The sequence below is a fragment of the Zootoca vivipara genome, chromosome 10 (genome assembly GCF_965207765.1).
Source record: "Zootoca vivipara chromosome 10, rZooViv2.hap1.1, whole genome shotgun sequence".
In the NCBI taxonomy this organism is placed as follows: Eukaryota; Metazoa; Chordata; class Lepidosauria; order Squamata; family Lacertidae; genus Zootoca; species Zootoca vivipara.
In genome coordinates, this window is record NC_142593.1 from 52,978,327 (window position 1) to 52,992,755 (window position 14,429).

Below are 14,429 nucleotides of genomic sequence, written 5' to 3' on the forward strand. Positions count from 1 at the left end.
CATCTGGAGAGACCCCCATGTTGGCAAAGGCTGATGTAGACAATACTGATCTAGATGAACCAGTGATCTGATTTCCTATAAGGCACCTTTCTACATGGATGAAATTAAATGAATACAACTGGGCTGGGGTAACAAATGAATGGTGTTACTGGTCTGGGAGTTAAAGCTGCTCCCTGAACATGACCTGACTATTGAGACTTGTGTGCTCCTCCTATCTATGCAGCCCTCCTTTATCTGAATAGGCCCTCTCCGGATTCTGTTTCTTGGTGTGACAAATCCTGGGAACTGGAAGAGTATGTGTGAGAGAGGGATTGGTTACAGCAGAGTCAAATGTCTGAGTGATTTTCCCCGAGAAGCTTCTGTTTGTGCAGCAGGAAGATAGAAGCGGATATATCACTGGAAAACAAAACAAAACTCTAGAACTTAAAAGGCAATACTAAGATGATTCACGGACTCTAGGACTCAGCAGCCCCATAACTCCCTAACGGTTGTGGCAAACTGAGTTATTCTTAACTGCTAAGTTTCTAAAAGTTGTTGTGAGAACCTCAAAGCATTCACTCAGCAATGAGCTCAGCCTTTTCGTTCCTCTAGTTGAAGATGGCAGTTTGCATAAAACCACACAGGCTGTGTGACTGTTCCCATAACATTTTATATTAGATCTTGGCACAAGAGCATTTGTCTTCAAGTCTCATGAAAAGGTGGTTTGAATTTTCCCCGAAAAGTAAATCCACAAACATTGGTGTGTTTACACACAACCTCCCTGCCAAAGCCGGCAACCTCCTTTGCGTCACTAATGAAATCATCCTGGGTCGTTGTAGAGACTACCCACCCTCTCTGCCTTTGCAACTTTATTTTTATTCTCTAACTGCTGCTTTGCTCTTTGACATCTGCCACTAACTTGTTTGGATGTAGTTTTCTTAAAGGAAAATTCCTGTTTCTTTTTCCTCCCCACCCCTTTTTCCTCCCTTTATCCTTGTCTTGCAGTTACACCTGCCGCCACTTGCGGAGATATGTATATGTCTTGGACAAACTGTATTTTCCCCACTCCCACTGCTCTACGCTGCAGCATTGCTTCTCGAGCCTCAGTGACAATGGAGAGGAGCTGCTGTCTTTAACTTGTTCTCACATTCTCAGATCTTATGCTTCCAGGTTATTAACCTCTGCTGTCCATTTACTGCATGCTGCATGCACCGTGTGACTGGTCTATGCATGTTGAAGAAAATAAATTTGGGGGTGGGTGGGTTCTGGATCACCAGTAACTTTACTAACAGCCCCCTTTTATGTCTCCATAATACATGGGGTACGAATTGCAGATCCAACATGGGTTCACAATAGAAAAGTATAAGGTGTATTTTCCATAAGTTGAGCATGGCTTTACTTTGCAAATATTTCATACACAGGATGTGTAAATGTTTTAGTAACCCGTGGAGCCCCTAGCATAGCAGAATATTCTGTGACACGTCCCCAAGTTCATTCTCGGGTCATGGAGGGAGTGGGCCTGTTGGCCTCACAATCACCATGTGTGAACTGGTACATTGCAGCAGAAAAGCAGTGGTTTACAAATTGTGTTCCGGGGTACCCAGAAAACCTCTGAAGACCTCCTGGGAGTTCCTGAATGGGAAGATGAATAATTGCAGAGAAGTTTTCCTGAGCAGGGTTTGTCTATCATGATGTAGAATGAATGCAGACATTTTGATAGATAAGGAGCTACTCTTAAAACAGCAGCCCCAAATATATGCTTCTCCTCCCACAACATCTAAGAATACTTCAGGGTGTGATAAAATGTCACGATGTTGCACGTTTCCTTGCTCCCATGTTTGGGCTGCCACCTGTAGAGGAAGGGGAAGTCTCTATTTGATACCACATTAGACAGCTGCCCCTTTCACAAGTGGAAGGGAAGTTGTCCCACCCCGAGGATTCACCCTCTTATTGTTGCCAGTCATATCCGGCTCTGTTATGCTGAAACATTGCTGCTCCTTAGCATGAATGGCTGCAAACATGTGAAAAGGGTGGGACTAGGGATATAGCCCTGCTTTTTTACACACGACATGCAACATGTGAAGTGGACTAGTGTGAGAAGAGGGGGAAATAAGATACAAGGCTGCCTTTGTTTTCCAGTAACCCCTGCATCATGTTTTCCTTCATTGAAACTAGTGGGAAAATACCAGCAGTCACAGCTAGATTTAAGTGGTTAGGCAGATTTAGAACTTGGTTTAGGCTACCAGGTCAAGTTTAACTGCTCCTAGGGTGCATGGTTCAGGAAAGGTGAAGTCAGGGGTGCGGAGGTTGATTGAGCAAACCTTGTTGCTTGTTACATATTTTCTCATCTTGCCTCTGGAACTTTTCTATCTCGTAGTCGAGTCAGGCGTGAGGTAGTGGTGGCATTATTTGGGATAAAACCCTAACAGCATTTCTGAGTTGCCTCTCCAATTTGTTGAAATGCTGAAGGCAATATACATAGAACCCTACCGCCAAAGAACAATTTAAATAGTACATTTAGTTTCATGCTACACAAGCTTTATACATTCTTTAATGTTTTGTGACCAGTGCCAAAATTTTGGGGGAAACATGGGGAAAATTGCATGACAAAATTTGATGAGAACATGGAGAACATCCAGAATGGAAATAAAAGTATCCCGGCTATGCAAGCATATAATGGCGCAGAGACCATACAGTAAACATAAATAAAACCAGCTTGATTGTCAAGGGAGGAAAATGTGGCATGCAATGTTAAATAGTTTTCCACTCTTAGAACAGAAGGAACTGTTGAGTAGTCTTCTAACCGAAGATGAGAACCTAGTTTGCGGGAGTGATTCTATTTACTTATTTTCAGAATTTGTATGCCACCCCACAAAAGAGTTCCCTGGATGGCTTACAGTAAAGGGAATACCAAGCTAGTCAGACTAAAAATAAGGGTTGGAAACTTTATTCAAAGAAGCATGCTTAGGAATGAAGTAACTTGAGGCTTGGATCGGAGGCTTTGCTGCATCAGGAGGCAGAATGAAGACCACCTCTTTCACTTAACTACCTGGGCAGAGAGCGTATTGCTTGGAAGGTGAGCTGCTGAGAGGGCAGATCCTGACACAGCTGTGTGCTGCCATAACTGTCAGCCAAAGTTCTGGTTTCCACCAAAAGGAAAAGAACAGAGAAAGAAATGTCGGTGGGATGACTAGGAAGAAATCTTTCAACCCATATTTTGATAGGCAGTACCCAGTATGGGGATGAAGAAATGATAAGTGGAGCAATTTTTTCTTCTTGTGCCTCCTTAGGAACACTGGCAGTTTCCTGAAGAGAGTTATTTGTAAGACATTCCAAATGTAAACTCTCTTGCTCAGCGCATATAGTTACAGCATTAAGATACATGGAAAACGGTTGCATATAAACTTATTTCTGGTATCAAGCATCAGAATTTACCCAAAGGTACTAAAATATCCAAAAATTTCTATATAAATTGAGGATATAGAACTTTGGGACAGAAATACAAATTAACTGGGCAGTGGAATTTCCCAAAGCCACATGTACTTGAATCGGGCAAGAGTGAGAGTGAATGAGAAAGAGGACAAAGATGATAAGTTTCTAACAACCATTCTTACTTTGAATGTCTCCCAGCCAGACTTACCTACTGTTTAAGAGCCTAGCATGTTGGGGAGGGATATAAAAAATGCTTCCCCCTAAAACAGCTACTTTCGCATTATAATTGAGTAATGGGAAAGAGTTAAAATTTATACCTCTTACCTGCCAATTCTCTTCTGCAACCATCATCTTTCCTCTCTCCATTAGCTTATAAGTAAAACATGGACCCCATGGGGTCACGAAGAGTCGGAAACTAAACGACTAAACAACAACAAAACATGGAACATGACAATCCTTGCTTACTTCCTGCTGCCTGGTTCCCTTGTTAGTTTATAAAAAGTGAATAACACTAGAAAGTGTTTAATAGGAGAGCCAAATTCATCTGCTGATTGCTCACATTCAGAATTTCAGGAACCAGATAAGGTTTCACATCTTCCCTTTCAGTGATGTTATCTTGTGTCATAGGAATAAAAGCATTGCTATTTGTCTTTTGCTTGTGCACTTTTCCACATTCATTGGATGATCTGTTTTGATCATCAAAGGTAATTAGCCTCTTTGATCACAATAGATGGAGTTACTGACATTGTGATGCATGTACTTGTAGGAGGCAGCTCACAGGATGTTTGCTATAAAATCAGTTTCCTGGGTGCTCTGTATTTTGATACAATTATGTGAAGGGAGAAGGGAGGGTGCAGCAATTCCTCCATCCTTTTAGCTCCCCCTGCCCCTTTCCCCAATGCTCCAGAGTGTGCAACAGACTGCAACAGGAGGGGGGATATTGGCAAAAACCCACCCCTGCCTCTGCTTCCACCGGTAGCAGGATCCCCTGAGCAGAGTATCACTCTGATGCTCCTACTGGCAGTAGCAAAGTCTGGATCCAAGCCAACATTGGCCACAGTTCAATGCATAGTTATGTACAAAGGTCCTCTACCAATCTGTTGTTCTTACACATAACTGTGTGCCTGACTGCTTATATTGTTTCAATATTTGCAATAAATATTTCAAGGATTATATTGCTCATATAGCTATGAGTTATAATTTGCTGCTTCCTATCTTTAGCTTGCAGTCTTCATTCTGTACTTGCCTGAGGCTGGATACTAAAATTTGCTTTTGCAGTGCCTTGTAGGTACTACCAGAAAGAAAGCAATGGCATCAAATTACTTTCACAATGTGGCTTCCCTAGTACACAACAGATTCAGTCTCTCAAAAAAATTTCTTTGAGTAATTCGAACATGATCATGCCAGAGGCAAGGTTTGAGACAAGGTTGCATTTTTTAAAATGGTGTTAATAATCCTGTGCTTTGGGTCCACAGCATTTTCCTTAAAAGGGGCTTGTTCTAAAATATATGCTGAGAATCATTTGTCTGGCCATCTATTCACTTCAGGCACTTTTATAAATCCACTTGGAGGCTTGTTTGTTTTTTAATTGTACAGTATTAAGTGGTATAAAATATAATAAAATATAATATAAAAAATATAAAATAAAAATATTGCAAATCTTGGGCATTTTGAGCAGGCTAGAAATAATGATTCTGTGCAAAAAAAAATCCCTTTTGCATACAAAATTTATTTATAGCCCACCCCATCCCAAAGACTCAAGGTAGGTAACAAAAAGAAGAAACAAGCAAAGCTAGAACTAATTCAGTTAAATTTCCCCAGCTTTCACAGATTTAGCTTTGTTTATTTTAATATACTTTATTACTTGTTGACCAGCTTGCATTAATTACTGAATTTGATTCTACCACTTTTGATGTTTATTATTAACCAGCAAAATATCCTTCATTATGGCAGGTTGTGCTGGCTGGGACTAGTAGGGGTTGTATTCCAAAATACCTGGAGGGCACCAGATTGAGGGGACAGCTGATACTGCATACTCATATAACACTAATCTGTAGTTTGTTCTACAAACCGTGAGCCAACAGAAGAGCCAACAAGGCTGGGATGGCCAAACAAACTATGGTTAAGCAAGATTGCTTGGTTTGAACATAATGATAAACAATTATTAAAACAAACAGTGTAAGCCAACACAAACATGGCTTCACATGGTTTTCTGTTGGTGGAAACAACCCCCAGTTCTTCCACTGCATGGATTTGCACGTTCAAACAAAGCATGGTTGGTTAGACTTAACAAAACATAGTTTAGTATTAAGTGCAAACCAAGCCATAGACTGAAGGTTCTTAAGCACCAGCAGCTGAAGCACAGACAGAGTTTGTATGTGAGGGATTTCAAGTGAGCCATAAAGTATCTTTTGGCAGTGCTTCCTATTTTTAAACCAATAGCTCTTTTGTTCCAAGTTAACATGAATATTTTCCGAAAAACAATGCTTCTCTGAAAATTGAAACTAATTCAAGTCTGCATGTTAAAGAGTGTAACAAAGACTGGTGTCAGTTCAGAAACTCTTATTTTCAATACATTGCCCAGGATTATATTTGTGGGTTGGCAGTCTCCGTTAACATATTCATTTCATATATATATATATATATAGAGAGAGAGAGAGAGAGAGAGAGAGAGAGAGAGAGAGAGAGAGAGAGAGAGAGAGAGAGAGAGAGAGAGAGAGCTATTCAATCCAGAAGTTTTGCAGAGAGGCAAATTTAATTATTTTAAACAAAAATCTAAACTCCACTTCGTTATGAGCAGGCTAGTTGTCATGTAAACTCTTTGCTGTGAGAAGTGAAGCTCAGGCATGTAGGAAAACCTTTGTGGATTGTGTTCACTAATGTTCTTAAACTAAACATTTTAATATGAAATGAAATTCTAATCTCTTTATTAAGGGGGGAAATGGTATACAGCAAAACGTTTGGATTGCCAACATGACAGCAGAATTCAATCATTTGTGAAGGTTCACATGCTTCTCAAAATAAAAGCTAGACTTTCTAACTTAATAGACTCAACAAAGAATAATGTGGTTTTAAAAAGCACTAATAAACCAAAGTATTCATATTATAAGAAGTATCCATTTGAAATGCAGTTGTGTTGGGACAGCTGCCATGAGGAAAGGCTTTGCACCTTCTAATCCACTGCCCATGCTTATTAAGGCAACCTGGGCTAGGTTGGGCACAAGGCATATGGAGGTCTTCAGAGCTAGAGTCCTGCACATAATGGCTAGGATAGGGGTTGGGTATGGTGTGGATTTGTAGGTAGACTTAGGAGAGGGCAGCATCAGCCGTAACAGTGCTGTGGCTAAGAGGTGGAGCTAAGCCAGGTAGAACCTGATCACCACTGATGACATAATCAGGTGTTTAATTGGTTCAGAACCCCGCCATGCCTCTGTGAACCTCCTTTTTCAAACCATGTACCTCTGTACATGGCAGGGGTGACTGTTGTAGTGACAGGAAGGGGGTATTTTTGTCCCTCGCCCCCTTCCCCATGTTGTCTGGATTGCAGCTGTTGCAGCATTCCAGGCACCAGGGATGGGTGAAAAGAGAGCAAGGGATACGGTAACTGAGAGACCTGTAGTTCACCTCTACCTGCTGTCGGTATCTGAGGGAGAGGAGAGTATATGTATTTTTGGCTTGAATTAAAATCTAAGCAGAATACTATGTCCGGAATCATAATAATCACCTTGTATTTAAGTTACAGGTAGGTAGCCGTGTTGGTCTGGCGTAGTCAAAACAAAATAAAAAATAAAAATAAAAATTCTTCCAGTAGCACCTTAGAGACCAACTAAGTTTGTCATAGGTATGAGCTTTTGTGTGCATGCACACTTCTTCAGATACCATTTAAGGTGTATTTAAGGTGAGCATCACATTTTATTGAGCACTATAGTCCATGCCAAGAAATTATGAACTCTGGTGTCAATCACTAACTACATTTTCTTCAAATTAATATTTTGAACACACAGCCTCTTGTTTCCACCATAGATTTTGCACAAAATATGGCAGGAGCAGTCCATATTCTGCCCAGCTTCAGTATTGTAAGACATTGCAGTATTTTAAATTTGCCAAGGCTCGTCACATTACAGGAGACTTATCGTTCATCCTAGAGTGCAGTGTTTCATAATGCATTCTCTCACAGTGGTTTAAGAAGTACAGTGGTACCTCTACTTACGAATTTAATGCGTTCCGAACGCACATCCGTAAGTCGGAAAAAAATGTAAGTCGAATCCCATAGAAATGCATTGGGAGAAAAAATTCGTAAGTAGAAGCAATCCTATCTAAAAATTCATAAGTAGAAAAAATCTAAACCGCATCCAAGATGGCGGACGGAGCTCCATTCATAAGTAGAAAGATTCGTAAGTAGAGTTATTCGTAAGTAGAGGTACCACTGTATGCATAATCATAACAGTACTAGTGAGAGGGCAATTACAGTAGATAGTTAGCATTTATATGAACTAGTAAACATTGCTTCTGAATTTTTGCATTTCTGTATTGTACTTCAACATGTTAAAAACAAAGAGAATAATCTTGCTAGAACCACAGAGAAAGATGAGTGCGAGAGGAAAAGAAGAGCTAGTTAAAAGAGTGCCTCTAGTAGACTCTGAAATAAGGCCTTTCTTGTGGGATTTAGGGCAGCGGATTCATGCTAGTTGGGTGTGAAACACTGTTGAATGTTTTTTGGTTTATCAACAATTTGTATCACATAGTAGCTAGCAAGAATCTTCACCCTGGTGCAGCAGGGCAGATCTGTACTGCATGACTTACTGTATTTTTCCGTGTATAAGACTAGGTTTTTTCCTAAAAAATAATGTCCAAAATTAGGGGGAGTCTTATACACGGAGAGTGCCGAGGGTGGATTTTCTTAAATCTGAGTCCCCCAAAATACATGGGGCCGTCTTATAGATGGAAAAATATGGTAAGTCCTTCAAATGGAGTTTGGTTTTGCATACTCTGCTTTAGAAAGGGATAAAATGACAGCCTATCTGCTCTAGAAATATAGTATTGTTTGTAAAGAATAAATGCTAATACTACTAATGTGTGTTCTTTGACCTTACTAGTGTATCTTAAAGAGCGAACTTTCTAATAGAGCCTTCTTTGGCCATGACAAAAGACTAGTATGCAGCCCCTGCTTGCTTATTCCCTGAATTACTTTTTAGTTTGTAGGGTCTCATCAGCCACTGAGGTTAGCCGCTTGTTCATGGGGACTAAATTTGCCTGATGAACTTGACTTGAATTGCTGCTTGATATACGTACATACATACCCCTGTTGCACCCCATCACAGAAGCCCCCTACACTCAGTGAATTCTCCTAAAAGGGTACAACTAAATGTAAAAAAAGAGATCTCAAATACACCAGGGGTCTAGTAAAAGATTAGGACAAACAGCTTCAGCCTCAGCAAGGGGTATGGCACTACAGAGATCTTCAGCATCCTTTTGACTATTTCTGGCATCCACCAGTCCCAGCAGAGGAAATACCTCCCACGCTTCTTGACTTCTTTTCAAATCTCGGTCGTAGCTCCTTTATCTGTTTCTTCCCTTAAGCATTGAACCCGCTACAATCTCTCCCTCTTTCCTTTCAAGATAGGTGTACTGTTTTCCTAATACAGTGGTACCTCTACTTACGAATTTAATGCGTTCCGAACACACATTTGTAAGTCGAAAAAATGTGTAAGTCGAATCCCATAGGAATGCATTGGGATAAAAAAATCGTAAGTTGAAGCAACCCTATCTAAAAATTCGTAAGTAGAAAAAATCCTATCTATACTGCATCCAAGATGACGGACGGAGCTCCATTCGTAAGTAGAAACATTCGTAAGTAGAGTTATTCGTAGGTAGAGGTACCACTGTAGTTTGTTCTGTTGGCTATCCCTAGTTCCCAGTGCCCATAGATTTCTTCCAGCCTCCACAATCTCATTTCAGATTCCTCCTCCTGCTTCTCCAGTGCAGTGATTCACCTACATCACATTATTGAAATACATAGCCAGGGCTGGGTCTTAGCCTTCTTTCAGATAAGATGTTAACCTAAAAAGCTGGAATAAAAATCCCCACACCCAAATATATTGCACTCCATGATGTTTTTCCATATAATTTTCATTGTTGGTGTTTAAGTTTGGTTTATGCACAGTAAATTGAAGCTGTGAAATTTGTTCCCCTTCTAACCAGTTTGATTTTCAACCTGATAAGGTTGCTTTACACAAACAGGAGCCTCAAACAACAGAGGCATGCAAAATATAGTTTTGGGGGGGCATTATCCTTGTATACCATTGTGAATTAAGCAGAGAGTCAGTAATGGGGCACCTACGGGCCATTAACTTTCAAGATTATGTGTATGATCTGGAGCCCTATTTTGTTTATCATTGTATGTCAACACTGACACCTAAATCCACCTTGGATTCCTATTGATGTATTCTTCTTGAAAATTATGATAAACATGTACATAGGTTAATTTAGCTTGCAAAAGAGAAACTTTTTTTCGTTCAGTGTTTTATTTCAGTTTTTCAAAGGCTGTATCAGGTTTCGTCTATGGAGCTGAGGTTAATTTCCACATAAATTGAAGACAATGTAAATCTAATTAGTGTGCCGCTTGAGCACCATATATTTTGTTTTAAACATCATGGTGGTTTTAAAGATGGAAAAACTTGTACAACCATTCTAACACGAATCAGGAGGCTGTTTTGGTCTTTCTGACCAACTTGAATTTTATCAAAGGAGCACAAGGCGAATACCAACAACAGCAAAAATGTCCTGCCATTATAAGCCTCAGACTTCTATAACCTGTTGAGCTGATAACTTGAAACTTGACATACATGAGCTACCTAGTGGGATCTACTACAAATGTGACAAATATTAAATTGATCCAATAAAAAATGCCATATCTCCATTATGTTAGAAAGTACTGAATATTGACACTTTGACCCCTTTTACACCAATTGTTAAGCAAGTTGTATATTTCCTTCCAATTTCAGTGAAAGCTGTTGATGTAGGCTTGTTGAGGACGACAGTCATTCATTGGTTTGGTGAAATTCTGAGCAGCAGTTGGAAAGTTGTTAAGGTGCTCCTGCTCTATTAAAGTATGGAAGCACCTACTGAATAAATAATGCAGGGCGTGTACAGATGCATTTTTGAAGTGAGCATTTTGCCAGGACTACAGTGTTTGCATAGGGAACAGATACTGGATGCCGTGTGCAATGCCTATTCCTTTAGTTATGGAATATGATAGTATAGTACAGTGGTTAAATGAGAATTTGCCAACCTTTTTGGGTGTGTGGACATATTTGTAAACTTGAGAAATTTTCTCAGTGGACAAGACCCCACAATGGTGTATGTGCCACCCCCTCACTGTAACCCCTCACCAAAGTGCCCCCCTACTTTTGTTTGCTCTGTTTCCCAAACCATTGGGAAGACATTAATGCTTCATAAAACAAGGGTTTGTTTTTTTTGCTGGTCCCAGACATTTCACCAACACTGTCTGGATTTGAGCCTGCGAGTGGATGTATTGAGGGTAAGTTGCAAGTAAGCACGATTTGTGACATTGCACAACTTCATTACTGATCATGGGGCATGTCAGCCTTAGCTTCCAATTTCCTGACTTGGTGGAGTGTGAACCAATATAAAAGAGCATCAACCAGCATGTTTTTTTAATCATTGGGTGCATACTTGGTTGAAATACTTTTTTGCTGCATTCTCTTAGCAGTTTTCTGTTCTCATACAGAGCAGCAAATGATCTGAATTGATTGTGGCCGCTGCAGGTGGCTTTTTGTTTAGCTAACCGCCTGCATATTGCTTCAGTGTAAACACTGACCATGGTTAGCTGTTTGAAGGAGGTAAAAAGCTGCACCATGGTTAACTTTGAAAAGAAAAGGAAGAAAGATGGGTGAACCCCTGGCATACTCTGGATCTCCTAACCATGGATAGGTATTGGGAATGTTACGTCTCCGTTGCGCATCTTGGAAGTGTCAGGACGCAAAACAGAAACTGACCAGGTTTTTGCTATGAAGAAAAAACTTCAGCCTTTAATCCTGACTGGTTCAGCTCCTGAAAGTACAATAGTGCATGGTGAGCTTGTAGCCGAGCCAAGGACCATTGCCCTTTGCTGTTTAGCACTCACAGAGAGCCTGCCATGAGAGCTTTTAACGGATCATATCTAAAGCCTTTTAGAGACAATCTCCTGTCTTATCCTGGTGCAGGTGCTCATGTTGCCCTCAAGTTGGAGGTTCAAGCCTCTCTGGGTCTCAAATGTTGCTTAGCATTGACTTAGTAATATTGTGGCTTACTCTTTAATAATTTTATGTTTATAGAACATGTGTTGCAATAACTGTTTCTTGTGACTTTGGGGAGGACATAAGTTATAGTAATTAGATCATTTTACTTTTCTTTAATTGCAAAACATACTGGTTAAGGAATAGCTGCTTATTTATATCTAGAACTCACTATATCTAGAAAATTAATTGCTAGAAAGGCAGACTTCTGTGATCAGTCACTACTGAGTTATATGAAGGATTTGTATAAATGAATAGCCCATAAATTATAATGTCAGTGTTAAGCCCCTGAAATGCTGTGCACATTTCACAATGGTGCATGTGGGAATTGCATTTGTGGTTTGAGGATATTATTAGGCCTGGGGTTTTTTTTTTAATGTTAGATCTTTATTTAAACTACAGTGAACAAAGAACTAAATAAAACATCTCTGTCTTTTGGAGCTATATACATTGTGTTATATAGATCGTAAGAAAGAGAAGCTACAATCTATAAATCAAAAATTAGAGAACAATCTCAGAGCTTCCATTCAAGTCTCTGCGGTATTCAGGAATACTCTAAAGAGTGTGGTTTGATAAAGTGCAGCCTGAGTAAGACTGTGTGCAGAAGTGTGCTGTATTTCTTGGGTGTGTAAGTAGGGTTCATAGTGATGCAAGTGAAACTCTTGGATCCAGTTCGGCATCTTGGAGGGTCTTGTATCAGTGATGGTCAGCAATGCTTTTTACCAGCTTCATTTTATAATCCAACTGCACCCTTTAAACAAACAAACAAACAGACCTAGCCTCTGTCATTCATATTCTAGTCACCTCCAGATTATGCTACTCTAATGCACTGCACATGGAACAGTCTTCTGAAGACAATCCAAAAGCAACAATTGGTTCCAAAAGTGGCAGCCAGAGATCGAAATGGAACCAGTTGGTCAGATTATTTCACACCCATTTTGTACCAGCTTCACTGGTTGCCAATTTGTTTCTGGGCTTAGTTCAAGGTGTAGTTTTTGAACTTTAAAGCCCTAAATGGCCTGGGACCTGGCGAATTGCCTTCCCTCATTTGAGTCTGCTTGACAACTTTGCTTCTCTTATGTGGCCCTGCCTTGGGCCCACCCACCACCTGAAATACGGCAGGTGGGTACCCAAGACAGGGCCTTTTGAGCTGCCGCACCCAGGGTCTGGAACCATCTCCCAAAAGGAGGTCTGACTGGCCCCATCAGTTTTATTCCACTGATTTTTTTGCAGAGCTATCTTCATAGGCTGTTGCTGTGCTCACTTTAGTTTTGAATTGTTTTATTGATGCCTTTTGTGATTATGCTTGTTTATTTTTATTTCTGTTATGAACCACCATGAATATTTTATAGGAAGATGGTATACAATTTTTAAAATAATCAATAACTGGTGACAGTTGCTTGATAGTCTTATCTTAAAGATGACTCAAGGGGTTCTTCCCTGTTTCCTCTGACAAAAAACACTTGCTTTAGATCTTTACATCGTAAATATCATATTCCCACAAAATATAAACATATAAATCTACTTTGAAATAGCATTTTAAATAGCTGTAGTTATGAGCCAGCATTATGTTACATCTACATCAGCTCTTAGTGATTACTTACTTACTCTTTTTGGTTGTCAAAACACAGTCAGTTTTGTGAAATATTTAAAAAATGTTCCATTATGAAAATAAGCCAGTCTGCTACTGAACTCCATTTTAAATTCATAAACTTTTTTGAAAGTTGCCTTTGTACAATACTAGCAGTTCGAAAGCACGTCAAAGTGCAAGTAGATAAATACCCGTATATTCCTGTGTATAAGACGACTGGGCGTATAAGACGACCCCCGACTTTTGAGAAGATTTTACTGGGTTAAAAAGTAGTCTTATATACAGTAGGTACCACTCCGGCGGGAAGGTAAACGGCATTTCCATGCGCTGCTCTGGTTTGCCAGAAGCGGCTTAGTCATGCTGGCCACATGACCCGGAAAAACTGTCTGCGGACAAATGGCTCCCTCGGCCAGTAAAGCGAGATGAGCACTGCAACCCCAGAGTCGTCCGCGACTGGACCTAACGGTCAGGGGTACCTTTACCTTTACCTATGTACAATACAATTTAATAGAGTCACTTCTGAACGGCAATCTTGTTTTATAGAACTCTTTTTAGAAATTGACATTAACATGCAAATATTCTTTTCTTCTTCTTCCCCAGTTTGTTTTCTTTGTTGTCAAAAAAGCACAACAAGGTTTTGGAGCAAGCCACACAATCCTTGAGAAGTTCCCTTGCTTCAGATGACTCTCCGCTTCCAGATTATGTGAGTACCAAACTTAGTGATTAAGGGAACAGGTCAGAATAGCATCTCCTAACCCTGCAGAAGTCTATCAAAGTGTGTGACAACCTGGCAACCACCAACACCAAAGTATAGGAAGCTCTGCTGGTGACATCATGTCTGAAACTCACTGAGAAAAGAAAAAGAAAAATGCACTTGCAAATGGCAAAATAAAAACCACAGCTATTCGTAGCTAAGACATTTACTTTAGTCTGACAGCTTGCAGTTCTTGAACATTTGAGTTTGATTGCTATTATGAGGTGGGGGGAAGGATTTTGGTTGGCTGCCTTTTAGCCCGCATCCATCCACACATAGCAAAAGCAATTTGGAGTAACCTCTTACATAGGAAGATTTTATCTGTTGAACATGGTCAGATAATAGCCACAGGGCCAGCCCTACGGGCAGGCTGGGT

General features: G+C 40.1%; 1 protein-coding gene across 3 annotated transcripts in view; it reads left to right on the forward strand.

The window, feature by feature from the left end:
• DYM (dymeclin) overlaps positions 1-14,429 on the forward strand; it is a 160,924-nt gene that overhangs the window by 89,639 nt on the left and 56,856 nt on the right. For 2 of the 3 annotated variants that reach the window (XM_088653131.1, XM_035100631.3), the window contains one exon: positions 13,900-14,002. In XM_088653131.1, coding sequence (XP_088509257.1) covers positions 13,900-14,002 — 103 coding nt within the window. Of the gene's footprint in view, positions 1-984; positions 1,150-13,899; positions 14,003-14,429 lie in introns of all 3 variants that reach the window. The other variant, XM_088653132.1, reaches the window with a different exon arrangement.